The sequence below is a fragment of the Polyergus mexicanus genome, unplaced genomic scaffold, assembly GCF_030449975.1.
Source record: "Polyergus mexicanus isolate NDT 795.1 unplaced genomic scaffold, iyPolMexi1.0 SCAF_23, whole genome shotgun sequence".
In the NCBI taxonomy this organism is placed as follows: Eukaryota; Metazoa; Arthropoda; class Insecta; order Hymenoptera; family Formicidae; genus Polyergus; species Polyergus mexicanus.
Genome location: NW_027223343.1, coordinates 3,283,628 through 3,302,548, shown reverse-complemented (window position 1 = coordinate 3,302,548; position 18,921 = coordinate 3,283,628). Strand labels below are relative to the sequence as shown.

Sequence of the window (18,921 nt, the reverse complement as noted above, 5' to 3'; positions counted from 1 at the left end):
AGCATGCTTATTTGGACGATGTCATAATCATTCAAATACTCCATACTCGTTCGCGTACCTTTGTTACATATGTATGTTTTGATTCCGACCAAATATATTTGCGCGGCCTGATTAAATCAATTGCCCGACACGCACTATTGTCGAGACACAAACATATTGTTTACCGAATAAAACAGATAGGTATACCATATATACAGGGTGTTCTAGACCAATCGTACACCCCTTTTCTTTCAAAAACTAAGTATTTTAGAGAAAAACGTTTTCAACAAAAATTGTATGGTTTTGAGGGGAACATAAGATGGTGTCATTGGTTTGACCTTGGATGGCATCGTTAAGGTCAAGTCAAGGACACCTTTAATTTCTTAAATAGAACCTCTATTTTTTATTGCATATTCTTATAGCTTATCTCGAGAGCTTTCCAAAACAATATAATAAAGTATTTTTTCATTAAGTACTTTTTGAGTTATTTTATATTTTAATCTGACATATTTTGATATAAAAAATAAAATAGTTAGTTTTCGATAATCTTACCGTAATACTTTTATGTACAGAATAAAGAGACAAATCAATTAGTATAAAAAATAATTGTTTTTAAGAAAATTATTTACAATGTATTTTTTGAAATAATTATTTGTTTTTTTTGGGCACTAATTGATTTGTCTCATTATTCTGTACATGAAAGTATTACGGTAAGATTATTGAAAACTGAATATTTTACGAAATATTTTATTTTTTATATCAAAATATGTCAGATTAAAATATAAAATAACTCAAAAAGTACTTAATGAAAAAAATACTTTATTATAGTGTTTTGGAAAGCTCTCGAGATAAGCTACAAGAATATGTAATGAAAAATAGGGGGTTTCATTTAAGAAATTAAAGTTGTCCTTGACTTGACCTTAACGATGCCATCCAAGGTCAAACCAATGACACCATCTTATGTTCCCCTCAAAACCATACAATTTTTGTTGAAAATGTTTTTCTCTAAAATGCTTAGTTTTTGAAAGGAAAGGGGTGTACGGGCGATCTAAGACACCCTGTATATAGAAGGGAAGAGATAGAACTTCAATATATGATAAAAGAGCCAAACTATACCTATCTATGTTAGTTTCAATTTTAAAGTTCTCCATCTATTTTAGTTACACTTGACTAACTACAATGCTAATAATATTTTGATTATGCAATAAAAGTTAATTCATGCTCCCAATCTTTTCCTCTTTTCAGATTAACATCTAAAAGAGTTATATTGTTATAAATGAATATAAAAAAATTGGTGTTTTTTAGATTTACGAGAAAGTATACTTTTTATATTTAAAATAACATGTCTATCTCTTCGCGCTTTATAAAAGTAACAAAAGCGAAGAGAGGAGCTTAAGAAAGTTTATTTTGTTTCTTTCCATTTATGTATTCATATATTTTTCATTCTGTCCTTTTAAAAATGTGTAATATAGAGACAGATATCTCGTTTTATACTATTGTGTTATCAAAAAAAATAAAATTTTATAAAAAAAAAAAATATTAATCCTATACACGCTTAAATATTGTACAATCACGATCCGATTAACTGATATATACGCTCATATATCGCGCAACGCATAGTTCAAAAAATGTTATTAGCTATCGACACTCTTTTATAACTCAGAGCTCAGACGAGCTTCGTGCTTTACGTCCGCTCAACTTGCGTTACAAGAAGTTGAAAAGATCGCCTATTTTTTTTATAACGCGAAATATTAATTCACGAGCAATGTTGATTTTTTGTATCGATGATTTTATACGATTATAACTTTATAATAGTATAAATTGCGCGAAATTTTCGCGAAACTTGAACATTTTCTTTTTTTTTAATATAAGATGAGAGAAAAAGTAAATATTTTATTCGTGACAAAAGGAAAAAAAAAATTTGTCCGAAACTTTGTTATAAAGTTTATTCTCGAGTGGACCGACAAATGTAAACTTTTCTTTTCAAGGATTAATTAAATGACACAAATTTGCCTTATATCTCTTTATAAAATACTGCGAAACGCTATAAAATATTGAGAAACTCTGATCCTTATTTAATGTTTGCACTTTGCAAATCATTCTTTTCATGTAATATACAATATTTGACTCTTCCCTCGTGATAAAACAATGAGATTGAATTTTTGATGTGTATAGAAAAAAAAAATTTATATAAAAAATATATATGTATATAGCTTTTATATATCTACAGATTCTTCGATCTTAAGTCGATCTTATCTAAAAGAAAATATTAAAATATAATTTTTCTAAATTGAGAATGATTGAAATTAAATGACTATTTGTGGGAATTTAGTCTCTCTTCATATAATTTATTATGGTAATTGTTTCGAATAAGGCCTTTTTTGAATTTTGAGAAATATGATCGAATCTCCCGGTAAAACTCTTTGTTGTGACCCCAACAGTGACAATCAGTCGGGGGAGCCCGATCACCCCCACCCCCCAAAAAAAACGAAAATCCCCCAAAGTTACCCATTAATTACTACAAGGTCCACTCCAGAACCAAATTAAATTTTAGTTTTAAATCAGCGATAGGTTTGGGTTAGGTTATATTTTATCGAGAGATCCGATCATATTACTGAAAATTCAGAAAAGGTCTTACTCGAAACAATTACCTTTATTATACATATATATTATTATTATTATATAAATAATTATTTATAATTATTTTAATTATTTATAATTGTACGCTCTATATCCTATTATATTTAATAACAAACGTATTTTACTCACCATCCAAAACAGAGTTTCGTTTGCGAAATTACTGTATTGGTCTATCGTTGACAAAACGCTAAATATGAGGCACACCAATACCACCATAAACCTGCAAAGAAAGACATTTTGCATTGTATACAAGATAAATCAATCGTTTTAGTTCTATCGTAAATTTGCCTCCAGACGAGCAGCTCGAGTCGAAAGACGTTATATGTTCCCATACAGCACCGCAAGATTGCAACAACATTGCAGCAACATTTTTCTGCAAGATTGCAACATTGCAGAAACATTACGAAATGTTGCTGCAACGTTGTTATGATATTGCAGCAACAGTAAACTGTCCGCCTACAGAAATATTGCAATGTAATATTGCAGCAATATAGCAATATAATATATATGCAATAATGCTTTATGTATATTTATCGACATAATATCTTTAACATATGAAAAAAATAATAAGAAATTAGGCATATAAGAATCAGGATTTAGTGTGTATATAGATTTTCTGTATTATAATAATAACGAAATTATAAATTGTAAATTTTTCGGTACACATTCGACTTTCTTCAGTAACAAAGAATATCTAAGAGAAATAAGAAAAAACTCAATTTGCAATTTTGTAAATTCACAATGTCTGCATCCGAAATATTCAGATATGCAAAAAGATTGTGGTGGATTTACGCATACAAGTTTTTTCACATCTCTCTTGTCTTCATATAATCTCAAAATTTATTTATTAAAATCTGAAGTATCTTTTGCATGTTAAAAAATTATTATCAAATTTTTGATTTTATATAAGAATGGAAACTATTAAAAGAATTCTTAGTCCAATGTCTGTGTCCCTTATGTTGGGGTTATATCATACAATTTAAGCTAATAAAAATAGTTATTATATCATTAATCTTACTAGTCGCTCTTTGTAAACTTTATATAATCATCGTGACTAAAAATTAAATGCGGAATAGTAGACAGCGCAATATGCGCCGCATAGCGGTAAACGAATGAACTAGCGATTATCGAATACTTTCTTTGGAATATTTTTGGAATGTTGCTGTAACATTACTAAAGTTATATTGTAAAATAATGTCTTTGTAATATTTCTGCAACATTAAACTACAATATGCAATATTGCAATATTACAGCAATGTTGTTGCAAGCTTTAGTGCTGTATGGGTTATAATCAGATTAATATCTACGGCAACTTTATTCTTATTATAATTCTCCATCGCACTCAGCATTATATCGCGAGCTGGACGAAACTTTGTTCTATTACAAAATTTCGTCTAGATCTGGATGAACAACTTGATTAATCGGGAGGGTAGAAGGTCATATATTAAAGTCAGTTTATATTTAAAGCGACTTTAGATTCTTCATCATAATGCACGCCCGTTATTCTCTCCTTTTAAAGAGCTTCAAACTTAAACATTCTTGCGCCACTAAAAAAAATATATATCCAACTTTCGGACATTTCGCGATGCGCTTATGGTAATCACCGGAGAACAAAGTTAGTATAGAATGTCTTGGAACTATTACACTTCCCTTCCCGCCACAGATTCTTATAAGATAATGGAATCTGTTTTCTTGCGCGAATAGATAATAAGAAACGTAATTACAATTGATACACCGTTGGAAAATTTAGCATACATTTAACATATATCGCACGATCCAAATTTTTGGATCATTAATTTAACATGAATAAATTTAATATAAAATTATAATATTAAATAATACGGATATATTATTTTAAATAATATTTAATAATATGTTAAATGGTATTAATAAATGGTTTAATAATATAACGCTGCTACTACGTTAATATTTCAACGCAAAATGTATGCAAACTTTATAGTAATTTGAAATAAATTTTATGTAAAATCAACATAGTTTTAATAATAAAATTTAACTTGAAAAAATCTTATCGATGGTCTGTAGTCGCTCTCATTCTTATTGTAAAATAAAATTAACATTTTTTTTTTTTAATAAATTTTAATAGATAAATCCTGTCACATATAATAATGTGTACATTGTGTTATTTTTATATTTTCTTCAGGTATTTTAATAAATTAACATTTCAGGTCAATCAATACAATAGCAATATGTTGAATTAAAACATAAATGTATTAAATATTTAACATAAAAGTTATATATTATATCTTTTTACATGAGAAAAACAGAAATTTTTCCAACAGTATATATTTATATATATAATATTAAAGATAATGTGAACAAAATATCGAAATAAGTAAGAAAGAAAGTATGATGGTTTTGAAATACATCATGTTATGCGATGTAAAATTAATATTAATGAGTCTTCATTAATGATAATCTTATCCGATACCGATGTAAGCCTAACACGCAAAAAATACTTGATAAATGAAATGTGACTTAAATTGGATTATGACTATGCATTGCATTGCGTGCCAGCTCGTGCGTCATCTACAGAACTTTGTTCTCGAAATAATAGAAAAAAACTCTTACCTGTTTTTCCCTCCACGAAAGGACAAGCTACTCGTTGCGCTACTATATGATGCCATTTGAGTTTAGTCAAACTGAACAAATTACTCGACAAACTATGGAGGCGTGATACATTAGACAGCTACGTTACTGATCGCCAACGTTGCGAAGCGTAACTTTATACTTAAACAAACTTGCACAAGAATATATATATATATATATATATATATATATACAGGGTGTCCCATTTTAAAGGACCCACTCAAATATCTCAGAAACACTGCGTTAAATCGAAAAATGTTTCAAACAAACGTTTTAAAAAAAATCTCGTTTTTCATCCCGAATCTTAAGGATGTATATGTCATATGTCAAAACATTGACAAAAGGATTTTGAAAATTTTGTAGACTGTTCTACTATCATATAGATTATTTCTTCTGAGTATCTATGCAAAACCTGGGCACAATTCTCTTAACAATTTGGAAATTATTTAAAGTTTGTATTGATTCTTATAAAAAATCGCATATTATAAGATTTATTGACAAATTCGACAAGAAAAAAATATTGTCAGCTAAATAAAAATTTTCATATATATTAACAAAACTCTAATAAATATTTCTGCAAAATTTGATCCACTCGTTTAAAAGTTATTTGCAAAAAATTGTAGCAAAATACTTATAGTAACCAGAAATCTTCCTGTAAATTACTCGTTATTTATTTATTTTTTTTTTTTTTGTTTTTTTTGTTTCTCGTAATCGATTTCAGGAGATATTCACGACCAAAAGTTTTTGTCATAAATTAGGAAGAATATCAATTACAACTATTTTTTTTTTTTTATAAAGACATTAAAGATCATATTATTTTGTGATATTTTAATTCTTTTTTAAATTTGATTTTCCAAGGAATATAAATGTAAGAAATACGTTTCTCCTTTTTGTCAAAACATCTTTAATCGTCACCTAAAAATTAAACAAAAAAAAAAAAGGATGGAAGGACAAACTTTGCGTATCTGCGGTTTGAACAGGATCGGTAATTGCTACGATCCAACGATCGATCTAGCGGTGCGCTCTCGTTGTTTGTACAAGTAATTTATTATTGAACGTGTCGCCTCGTTAAGCAACGGGACGAGCGGCATTAACGAAGGCGGATAGACGATTGCCGCCGCGTAGTACTCTTTAAGATAGCGTGCCGAGGGCCTATAATTCCGATGTTATGTATGTACGTTACAGAGCGCCGCGGCTTGCACGAGTCACCTTCATCGACCTACTATGATAATTGTCTAACATACTCCTCCTTTTTTCCTCGAGCATCGCGCTCGGAACTCATCCATCTTCTGCCGGATGTCGGACAGATATCTCGCTACTTGTGAATAACACGCTTTTTATTTGGCTGTAAAAATGCCAAGGATGTAATAAAATGCAAATATATATATATATATGTATATTCGAGCCGGTTCGTTCCGAAACTCGCCGTCTGTCAAATTTTGCCGAATATGTGTGAGAGTTGAAAGGAAATTCGTGGCTTTCGAGCACGCTCTGTGTATAAAGAGAATATAATATTTCGCGCTATAAATATCTCTTTTGTCTTCTCACGTGAAAAGAAAGTCGAATTTATTATGGGACTTGTAAAACAATCGAGCCACCGAATAGGTAGAAATTTAATTATCCATATTAGCGTACGCATCGAGGGGCGGACGCGATACGTTGCTTACGGCTAAAGATGTATAAAATGATTGAACGTATACACCCGTAAATATTGTGCATATCCTGCATATCAATTAACCTACATACGACCGGCAAGAGATAGAACACGCGTGTGCGGTACCTACGGCAATAACGTCATACCCCCATATCGCGTCGTTTATTCATATTCATCAAAGTTTAATTGCAAATGGAGCTTGGAATAACGTAAACTTCACCGATCGCGATCCGTTCGATGTATAACCGTAAACATGTGTCTGCTGTTTTATAATTATTTTCATGGAAATTGGATTCAAGTACACGCGTGAACCTGAATTTTGCGGCATCATTAAATAAAATAAATTAACCGAGCGTGCGTGGAAATTTATATACAATTCTGTGGTATCACACTGTATATCCCATATTATTTCCGAGTAACAAATGTCGAGAATAGCACACCTGAATATTTTAATTTCTTATCACTCTGTATACCATATATGAACGATATTCGATCGTGATTTTCAATCGTGATTAATTTTTCTCGGATTCGCGCTAACATTATTAAAAAATTTACTAACGATTTTCCATGGCGTGATGTGTAATCTCTACGGGTGTCATTATGTGCCACGGTATCAATACATCAGCGCGCGATTCTCATCTAAAAATAATAGGCCGCACGCAAATAGCTTGCATATGCATTGGGCCTAATAATACGCTGCTATTTACGCCCGCTCGAAAGTAGGCCGGCCGAAAATTATTTCTGTTAAGGATAAATTTTTTTTTTTTTTTTTCGTCTAACGAAATAGATCATATAAGACGATACGCTTTAGCTTAACCATCGTTTTTAAAATCGATGGACAAATTAAGCGACATGTCAGTCGAATTTGTCCCTCCCGAAAGAAGAAAAATAATTTAGTACGTCACTGGAATAATGCGAGTTTCGAATATTAGTTCTAAATCTAATCTAACTTCTATCAAATATGATTTAATTTTAATGACAAATTTAATCGTCGATTTGAATTAATTTCTGGAGAATTTTAATCTCATATCTTTGTGGCAAATAAAAGAAAAATTGAAATAAAGAATTAAATTTTATCAATGATTAAGAATTGCATTCGCCATATATTCAGTTTCGGTTCAGTATGCAATGAATATAAATGGAAGCAATGCCATTTTCCGTAGGATCTGGATTAAATGACTCTTACTCCTCCCCCTCCTCAGTTCACTTTGGCGGATCCGATAGTAATAGTACAATAATAGATGATAACGGGTACTATAGCGCCGATCAATACGATCACCTGGACAATTAAATATTTACAGCTGCATTTCGTGCAACGCGACTTCATTAGTCGGCTGTTTAACGATTGTATAAACAACGCAGTATTAAAGCCACGCATATTTAATCGCCAAGATTACCCGACAACCGCGTGCAATTGAAGAATTTACAAAAAATTAAAAAATTTGCTTTCATACCGAGGGATAAAGTTCCGAATAGGTGAACCCTCCGATTTTTTTGAAACTACACTATTTTTTGTATTTATTAACGCTGATTACGAATATGATAATGAAAATTTGAGACAAGGTCATTTTCAAGGTCAAAACTAAAAAAAACTGAAAAAATATAACTTTTTAGACATTATTTCGATAAATATTGATGTAAGAAAAAAATGTTTCAAATAAAAGTTGCAGTTCTTAAAAAAATATATCATTTATGTTCTATAAATTTTTTGCGTAAAACTGATAGTTTTTGAAAAAAATTAGATAAGGAAAACCCTCTCAAACATCAATATATTTTTCGTTCTCAGCCGAACCCGGAGTCAACGACAAGGATGTGAAGAAGAACTGACTCCATTTTTTTCTTTTTATAATTTTTATATTTTTTTATATTTTTAATATTTTTTAATAATTTTTTTATATTTTTTGAATTTTTTTTTTACATTTTTAATTGGAAAGTTGCAAACCCATGTGGAACCTCGCTTCGCGTGAAAAAGTGTATGCGTGGGAACAGTGGGTTCCGCCCCCCCTGCGGGGGGCTCCACTACCGGAAAACTAGACAAATAGGTTTGCGTGGAACCTCGCTCTACGTGGAAAGTTGTAAACCCATGTGGAATCGTATATGTACTGCAAAGTACATGCTTAGATGGGAGAACAGATATAAGATTTAGATTCCATCGTTTTTGTTGAAAACTATCACTCGTACGGTAAAAATTAATAGGACATAAAATGTTTTTCTCTGTAAGATCTAAAATTTTTATGGGTTTTTCATGATTTTCACTATGAAAATGAGAAATGCACCAATTTTCACTATGATATTCGTAATCAGTGCATCAAAATACGTAAGAATACTGAGTTTCAAAAAAATCAGAGGTGAGCATTTTTCGGAACTTCACCTGCCATTTTTAGTCTTTAACATCGATTTTCTCGAAAACTTTTAGTTTTACGCAAAAAATTTATACAACATAAATGATGTATTTTTACAAGAACTACAACTTTTATTTGAAATTTTTTTTTCTTACATCAATATTTATCGAAATAATATCTAAAAAGTTATATTTTTTCAGTTTTTTTGAGTTTTGACCTTGAAAATGATCTTGTCGCAAATTTTCATTATCATATTCGTAATCAGCGTTAAAAAATACAAAAAATAGTGTAGTTTCAAAAAAATCGGAGGGTTCACCTATTCGGAACTCCACCCATATTCTCTCTTGTTATTGTATACAGAAAATGTATACAAGATTTATATAAATCGCCTGAACGCGATATTAAGAGAAAAGACTAAATCTCTATAATAATTAACTAGTTATAATGTTTTTTTTATATGTATATATATAAAACATTGTCGTTTTTAAAATTAGGATCTTAAAATACGAAGAAAGCGCAAGAAAAATAGAAGTTGGAGAAATAATTAAAGAAACGGATTATGTGGATACGGCCTGTATTTTCAGTATATGCGGGGAAAAAATAGATATATGTTTCCGGAAATGAATGACGTGCGCGACATGACGACAGTACCATCGGGCGCGCAAAATGAAAGACACTTCCGTAGCAATTTCCGACTGTAACGTTTCGACTTTCGCGTCGTCTAAAAGTTCGATAGCGCGGTTTATTATCAGATATCCCGCGTAGTACGATGTAAAATGTAAGATAAGAGAGTGCCGATCGTGCGCGTCTTCTGTGACAAACAGTTCTCAGATGTTTCTTTAACTATTGTAGAATGGGGCGATGCGTGGCGCCGGGCGTAGAGTCGCAGGCTGGTAATCGAAAGATTCCAAGTTCGATTCCGCTCATGTCTCATCCTCCCATATGACTCAAAAGGAGGTTTTCACACAATTATCTCCTTATATAATGCCTATATTGGTTTATCATACATATATCATCCTATCCAATACCTATATTAGTTTATCATATATTAACTTATCTAATACCTATACCTAGTTAATGGTGTATAGACAATTCCTTTCGGAAAGTCCTCTCCCAGCTATATCAGAGAAGAAGAAGAAGAACTATCGTAGAAGATCTTGGACATTTTAAATATATCCAGATAACATCAGACATAACCGGAGATATAACTCGATAAATAACGGTAATGTCAATATTATTCCCGTTATTTTGAACGACAAACTTAATGGCGACATTAACTTCACATTTCTGATAGAGTTCATAAGATATTCGTATTATTTTAATGACAAAAATTATTTTAATGTCGTTTGTTGTTACAATTGATTTCTTATATTATTTGGATTATCGGGATGAGAAGAGCATATCCTCTTTATTCTCTATAAGGTTTCCTCTCAGTTCTCTTCTTCTATTTACGGATAAACGTCTGCGGATATAAATTTTTATTTTTAACTTTCAGCTAAAACGCAAAAACGAAATGATATTACGGAGTTATTTGGTTATCACGGACTTTTCTTTACATTAAATTTTCAGACAAACTCGATTAATTTCGAGAAAACCGTGTGCAAGTTTGCGATATCAGCTTACTTTAGATGCATCTCCTTATTTATTACTCGCCCGATTTTTCCGCAATGTAGAGATTTTGAATTTAATTTCAGTTACGTGAGAAGCATAGTTGCGTAATTTTGATAAAAAATTTTCTAATTTAATTATAGGGTGTTCCATTTTTCGCGCGTTATTTCTTTAGTTATTATTGTTACCTCGATATTTTTGTTGGATAAAAGTGCTTTTTATTTTAAATTCGTCAAAGGGTCTATTGTCAAAAAATAATGCACGAGAAGTGGGATATTCTTGCACAAGAAACAAAATGAGAAAAACTTGGTTCTAACTTTTTACTTAGCGACCGTGCATTAAAATCGAACAAAATAAGCGCGAAGTGTCGACGGTATGAAAAAAACCCATACCTATATTTATAAGAATCGATTTGTTTCGCGTATACTTCGGCGACGTTTTGTCTTAATAATGAATTATTTAAAAGGCTGCGGTGCTTGGCGACAGTTTAGAAGAAATGAAAAACAGCCCATGCTGAATAATTCACGAATCCGTGAAGTTTTTCAATGGATGATGCTCGCCAGGGCATACTTCAGATAAATATACAATACTTTGCCGATCAACGTATGCAGGTCACAAACACGATAAGCGTGCATATGTAATGTTGTTTATTAATATTTTAAAGATAACACCATAAAAATGGATATCAAAATAGACTGGATCTTTTTTCTCATCAGCTTTTATCGTATAATCGAAAATATATGTCGACAAATTTTTTTCAATTTCTCTAAAATATAACAAACAATACACAGTTGGAAAGCTTGTTTTTCTTGTTAAAAAATAAATGCGTTAAATATTATTACATGTTGAACATTATGTATACATAATGTGTCAAATGTTAAACATAAAAATTTTAAACGGCATATTTTTTAAGAAAACACGAATATTTTCCAACTATGCTCGATTATAATTAAAGTCATGAGTTTCGTCAGGTGAAGGTAACGGGAGAAGAAACTTTTGCAGCGATAATTAATAAAAATCGTCCGTTATCACGGAGTATTGCGAATATTCTTAACTCGTGAAAATTGAAGCGCAAATATTCATCTTTCGGGGCATATTTCCTGACAAGTTTAATCAATTTTATCATCGCGTTATAACGAAAATACATTTTCGCGTACGGTCACGAATGTTTATTCCCGTTATGAAATTACCCACATATATACATTTTCCCTCGAAACATTCAACCGCAAAAATACCATACAGAAGAGTTATTCTTTCTGCGGAATGATGAATTAGTGTATTTCTTTAATATGCAAAGTATAGGTCTCTACATTTATAAAAGCACGCAGATACGCGTATCTTGATAAACCTATTTTTTCGAAATCATAATAAAAGACATTAGTAAAAGAATTTTATGAGAGCAAAGTAATTTATCAAGTATAGATGGTCTACATACATGTATATGAAAATTGTCATCGATTTAGCTGTATAGATAATAAAATTAGCATTTTCGTGGAATAATCAAATTCAATTAGAAACTATTTATATAATAGTAAAATATATAGAGAGGATATAAAAATTTAAGAATGCTATATAGACTAATAATTTTGAAGATATAAGAGATTAATGTTGCTTTACAGTCTCAAAATTTAAGCAATTACAGCAACTTTTTCTCTTAACAAGCATTAAATGCTTTTCAAATATATATATATATATATATATATATGTGATATTTCATCTAGTTATAACCTTTAATAAATATTATTTTGAAAAATAATGTTTGAATAAACAGAATTTTATATAAAATTCTTCATACTTTATGAAATATTTTATGTGAGATTCTTTATATCTTATGCTCTCTTTATTTAAATTTTTAAACGTGATTTTTATATTTCTTGTTCTCCGATAAATATCCATGCGAAAAATAAAAAGATTTCTTCATAAGAAATAAGAAGTACTAATGTTCAGATTTCCCTTCTCTCTCTTATACATAAATTTTCTAATGTTTTTCACACTATTATCTCTAAAATGACAGATAATATACATATGTATATCTTTTATTTTAGAGATAATAGTATGAAAAAACATTAGTTTTTTTTTTTTTTTTTTTTTTATCGATACAGAATATATATGTATATTAAATGAAAATATCCTGGCAATTCGGTGTATCAAATTATACATCATGCAGTTGCGAATTTTTCGTATGGAATAGAATTATAAAAAGCATCTTGGCAAGAAGACTCTTTCATATGGATGCACCTTAAGATATTTTCAGATATTCGATTGCCGACGCTTGGTGTTATCGTTTATCAGATCATACCAATGATAAGCAATAAAATCCCATGCGAGTTATCTGTTCTCCGATCACAAATCGAGCGATTCGAACGTGAGCGTTTGATTACAGAGACGAGAGGAATCCTCGACGATGTCGAGGATTTGGGGCACGGCCGGGTGTCAAAGGCCACGATATCGAAATCGATGTCCGCATGGACAGAACGGAAACAAGAGTGGATCCTCTATGACTCGGTATTTCACACGTGTCTTAAGGATGTATCATATTTCAAAACATTGAAAAAAGCATGAAAGTTTCGTATCTGTGAAAAACCTGAGCACAATTCTCTTAATAATTTGGAAATTACTTAAGTTTAAAGCTTGTATTGATTCTTATGAAAAATCGCAGCAAGAATGTTATTTCCCAGACCCTTCAATTTGATAGATCATCTTCATAGGATTTTTTATCAGAAAAAGAATGTCGCAAGCCACAATGCGCTACGGTCCATAGTTTTCGAGATATCGATTTTTAAAAGTCAAGTAATTACAATAATACTTTCATCGTAACAATTAATAATAATTTTCTCACACCATGTATGTTTTATAAAATAAAATTCTTAATAAATTCATGTGTATTTATGTATAGAAAAATCGTCCGCGTAGGCAGAGGAGGGGCTTCGCCCCTCCCTCTGCGATCCCTCCCTCGAAAAGAAACTAGCCTAACCCAACCCATGTCCGAAATATGAATCTTTATTTTCAGTATTACCATTATTACTTATTATTTTCACTTTACGTTTTATTCTTTATATACATATATATAAATATATGTTCATTCGTTGCATTAAAAATTTGGAAATCTTGATATATTTAAAAAAAAAGAAAAGAAAATTTGTTGCATTAAAAAAATTTCGAAATCTCGATATATTTCTTCAGAAAAAAAAATTTAAAAGTTGTTATATTAAAACATTTGATAAAAAATCCTACGAAAATGATCTCTTGCCAAAAATTTTGAAATCTAAAATCTAAATATATTTTTTCAAAAAAAAAAAAAAAAAAAAAAATTAAAATTTTGAAATAACGATGTCTCGGAAATTATTGATCGTAATACGTCGTGATTTGCGTGATATTCTCGGTAAAAAAATCTATCAAATTGAGATGTCCCGGAAATAACATTCTCTCTAAAATCGCGTATAATATTCGTCATAATATTTATTGACGAATTTGACAAGGAAAGAACATTTTGCTTGTAAAATACTTTTAGTAACCCAAAATTTTTCTGTAAATTACTTGTTTTTTTTCTTTTTTTCTTGTAATTGATTTCAAAAGGTATACAAGACTAACAATTTTTGTCATAAATTAGGAAAAATATTAATTACAACTATTTTTTTTTTTTTTTGTAAAGACGTTAAAAATTCAAATTTTGTGTACTTCAATATTTTACCTTTCACAATCTAGATTTATTTATTTGATTTTCCAAACAGTAGAAACGTAAGAAAAATGTTTCTTTTTTTTTTAAATTTCGACACCTTTTTGCTACTATTATACAGCTAAAACATCCTTAACTATTTAACTATTAGCGCAATGAACAAACGCGCATATACACTATCACGTCCTGAGAGCTTCGGAATAAACGCGAATTCACATTTCGATAGATTCCAATGTATTTCCCGATTGTTTGAATATCGGTGAAAGTATTCACAAATTAATGACCGAGCCCGTTCTCGACATAACGCTCATACTCGGTATACTCACACGGTGAAATGGTAGATGAAACACAGCCAGCCGCCGGGATGTTCGAGAAACACGTAGAGCCGCTCCTGGAAGGTCTTTCCCCTCTTATGATGGAACACGTACTTGGCCTTGAAGGCCTGATCGATCGGCAGGAAGATCGGATAGTACGAATCGGGCATGCCGGTCTGATTGGGACTCGGCGGTTCCTCCTGCTCCTCGCCGCCGACCACGTCATTCTCGATGATGTCTTCCTTGCTCTTTTTATGCCGATACTTCCGCTTCATGGGCGTCGGCACCCGCTTGTGGTGAGCTTCGCCGAAGCGCGGCGAACGGAAGCGACGTAGGAAGGTGAAACGGCGCGCCGGCGACGACGGCGCGTCCTCCGCGTTCGCCCCGTTGTCCTCGGTGTCTTCGGTCTCACTGCCGGGCGTCTTCAGCGCGGTGTCCTCCGTCTCGAGGCCCTGCTCGACCACGAGCTCGTCCTCGCTGGCTTGAAGGGCAGCGTAGGCGGCCGTGGCGCCGCACCGCTTTTCCGCGTGCCTAGAGCATTGGTCCTTGCTTCGTGGAAGACTCTCGTTGTTGTACGCGTCACCTGGACATTTCCAGGATTTACATTGGAACCAAAGGATCTTCCCAGGATTGCTAGCTATGTCTTGGCACGCTTGATCCTCGAGGCTCGCGATAGAATAACGTCGACGCACGAGAAACGTGTCTGTCTAACAGCAAGTCGTTTAGATATTGTGATAAGCATTGCTTCGTTAAATATGTATATCATCGTGTCCTTCTTTAATTTTGACAATGCTAATCGCGTATCACAATCGCGAAGATAATTTAATTTTATATTTCTGATATGATTATCAACGAGAGAATACAATTGATGAGTCCCGGATGAATCATCGATGGTAAATAGATAGATTAGTAGTCAAGCGAAGATTATTCAAATATTTGAGGTAGTCAGAGTGAGGCATTTGCACTTCTAACCGCTGGAGAACCGCGGAATAATATCTCGCCGCATAATGCGTGCGCGAATACTCTCGATACGATCGAGAAAGCTATTTATGAAATAGAAGCTTATTTACGGAATAGAATCGATAATAACGCCTATTATTATTGAATAAAAAAAATTTAGAGAATAACATGGAAATTATTTAATTATGGATTTGTGCATTAAAAATATAATTTTTTTTCAATCAAATATATCTTTTTATTTTTGATCCTCTCTTTTGCTTAAATAAATATATACTTTGTTCCCAAAAATATTTGTTGCGTTAAATAAATTTATTATTTGCAAGTAATAAAAATTATAATTTTCAAAATAAATAAAATTTTAATATAAAAAAAATATTCATTTCATGATAAAAAATTATTTATTAAAATGAAGAAAAGCTATGTTTTTGAAACAAGCGGTCAAAAATTTAAAAAAAAAATGTTTCTTTAAAAGAAGTAATAAAATTAAGAGAAAGAAATAACTAAAGAAAAAGATAATTGTTTTAGATAAAAACAAATCTTTTTCACCGCACACCGAGTTAATTTCAATTCACAAGTTTTCTTCTTGGATAATTACGTGCATTTCTGCGCGAGACATGCTTACAAAAAAAATTTGCTTTGTCCTCGTTAAAAGTAGATTAAATCAGTAACATTATAATAAAGGATAATAGAGAAGTTGACGTAAGCGCGTACGTGACATTTATAAAAAAGTTTGCATATACCCGTAAAGGAGTTTAATGGTATATTTACCGACTTTAGAGATAATGTTAGAAAATCAACTTGCCTCTCGTTACATTGTTGTTTATCGATCGACTTGGCACCTATAGAGCATTATCGATGTTTCAATAATGTTTTTTCCCGGGAAAGAACACATTCTCGCTTCTCAAATTATTCGACGCGATACCAGAGGAATAAAATGCAAACAAAATTACCAGCATAATAAATTTATTCAATGAATAATTTTAACAGTTTCTAATATGTTACCACGGAGGCCTACTTTTTTAAGAAATATATCCAGTTTTGCATATAACACGAAAAGCAATGGATAAAATTTGAAATAAATAATTGTAGTCAAAAAGCAAATAATACACACGTGACTACTTTTATCAAATTTACGAACAAATATTGCCATTATCCCAATGTGACGTTTCATAAGAACGGTATTTTCTTTCTGTATAAAAGTAAAATTTGACCAATCTACAAAAGATAACATATGTAAAACTTATGTAAAAAGCATGAGTTACAAAAAATAATATATGTTAGAAGTTAAAATTCAATTCAAAGTAAAGATTACTCAAGATTTTATTCACTCTAATCTATCTAAAATTTATTGCAATTTCTTTCAAATTAATTAAACATTTATCACTACATAAATAAAAGAAATATATTAAATTGTTCCCGATAAAAATGATTCGCATGCAAAATAAGCTTATTGATTTAAGCTTTTTTAAAGAAATATTTGATTTCTGTACGAAATGCCTTTATATATAAAATTAAATATTAATGCTTACATTTAATTATGCGTAACCCGAAAAATATTTCCTTCTCTTTTATTGAACAAATTTTATACTGTTCAGCAGGATAATAATAAACTCATCAAATCTGTAACTATTTGTAAGCTTTAAAAAAAAATGGGGATAGACAGACGCGATTATCACAGCTATAGGTTCTTCTCACAGCTTTTTTAAAATAGATGATTCGACGTGGAAGTTCTATTAATCTCCAAGAATAACGGACAAAAACCGAAAAGATTGTCAGAAAATTGAATAGATTGTCTCAAATAAAAATGCGAATGCCATTTGTGTGTGCGTGTGTGTCTTGTATAAAAAGAATAGAAGAATTGTGTTTAAGGATGTATATATGTCATATGTCCAAACATTGACAAAAGCATGAAAAATTTCTAAACTGTTCTACTATTCCTTCTGAGTATCTGTACGAAACCTGAACACAATTTTTTTAACGGTTTGGAAATTATTTAAGTTTAAAGCTTGTACTGATGTTTATGAAAAATTGCGTATTGTAGCCCTTATTGATAAATTTGACAAGGAAAGAATATTGCCATCAAAATAAAAATGTTTACATATATTAACAAAACTCTAATAAATATTTATGCAAAACTTGATTTCGTTCCATTTACTTATTTAAAAGTTATTTATTAAAAATTGTAGCAAAATACTTTTAGTAATTCAAAAACTTCCTTAAATTATTCGTTTTTTCATATCTCTTGCAGTTGATTTCAGGGAGTATTCACGATCAAAAGTTTTTTTCGTAAATTAAAAAAAATATTAATTATAAATTTTCTTTTATAAAGATGTTAAGAACCTTTTTGTTTTATGATATTTTAATTCTTTTTATAATCCGAATTTATTTATTTGATTTTTCAAACGGTATAAACGTAAAAAATATGTTTTTTCTTTTAATTCTGATAGTTTTTTGCTACTATTCTATAATATAGCCAAAATATCCTTAATATTGAAGATAAGCCGAAATTTTAATGTTACCAGCTACAAGAGAAAACATTAATATTGTGCACACACGCTTTTCTCATGTCTTTTGTCTACGATTGACGTATCGAGGATTGTATAAGTAGCTTTTATGCAAAGGTCATGGGCGTACATACTTTAATCAATGCCACAAATATTAAGCTGGCCTTTATTAAAAAAGTATTCATTAATTTCATATTTTTTATTTCCAGTAAAATATTAACCCGTGGAAAAAAAAAAGAATTAGTGGCGAGTTTGTTCGTGCGAGATTTAACTTAAAATATCTTTTGCTATTTTTAATCTTCGTTAAAAAAAAAAAAAAAAAAAACCGAGAATTTTCAGCGCGTTGTAAGCAATTAATAATAATAATTACATGCAAAATATTTATCGATGTAGTGTCATAATATTTAGCCTACGACACGCATCCCGAATATAAACGCGGAATTATCGAGAATGCCAGAACAATGAAAATCACAAATCCGATTTGCGTGCTTGTGCATTAACGCGAATGAATTGTCGACGGCGTTCTATTTATAAAGGCAACCACCTCTCTCTTCCTCGCTTTTTCTCCATTTCTATCTTTCAGACGGCGAGACATTATAAAACTCGTAACGGATCCAACCGCATCGTGAATCGAGCC

At 31.0% G+C, this 18,921-nt stretch overlaps 2 protein-coding genes across 9 annotated transcripts in view; both read right to left on the bottom strand.

Moving 5' to 3' along the window:
• The window catches only part of LOC138942698 (potassium voltage-gated channel subfamily KQT member 1-like), a 122,810-nt gene that overhangs the window by 54,236 nt on the left and 49,653 nt on the right, over positions 1 to 18,921 (bottom strand). The gene's annotated exons all lie outside the window — the stretch shown is intronic.
• The window catches only part of LOC138942696 (potassium voltage-gated channel subfamily KQT member 1-like), a 56,613-nt gene that overhangs the window by 33,116 nt on the left and 4,576 nt on the right, over positions 1 to 18,921 (bottom strand). For 6 of the 7 annotated variants that reach the window (XM_070313129.1, XM_070313133.1, XM_070313132.1 and 3 more), the window contains 2 exons: positions 14,833 to 15,403; positions 2,749 to 2,839 (listed from right to left, as the gene is read on the bottom strand). In XM_070313129.1, the coding sequence (XP_070169230.1) occupies positions 2,749 to 2,839; positions 14,833 to 15,403 (662 nt within the window). The remainder of the gene's footprint in view (positions 1 to 2,748; positions 2,840 to 14,832; positions 15,404 to 18,921) is intronic. The other variant, XM_070313135.1, reaches the window with a different exon arrangement.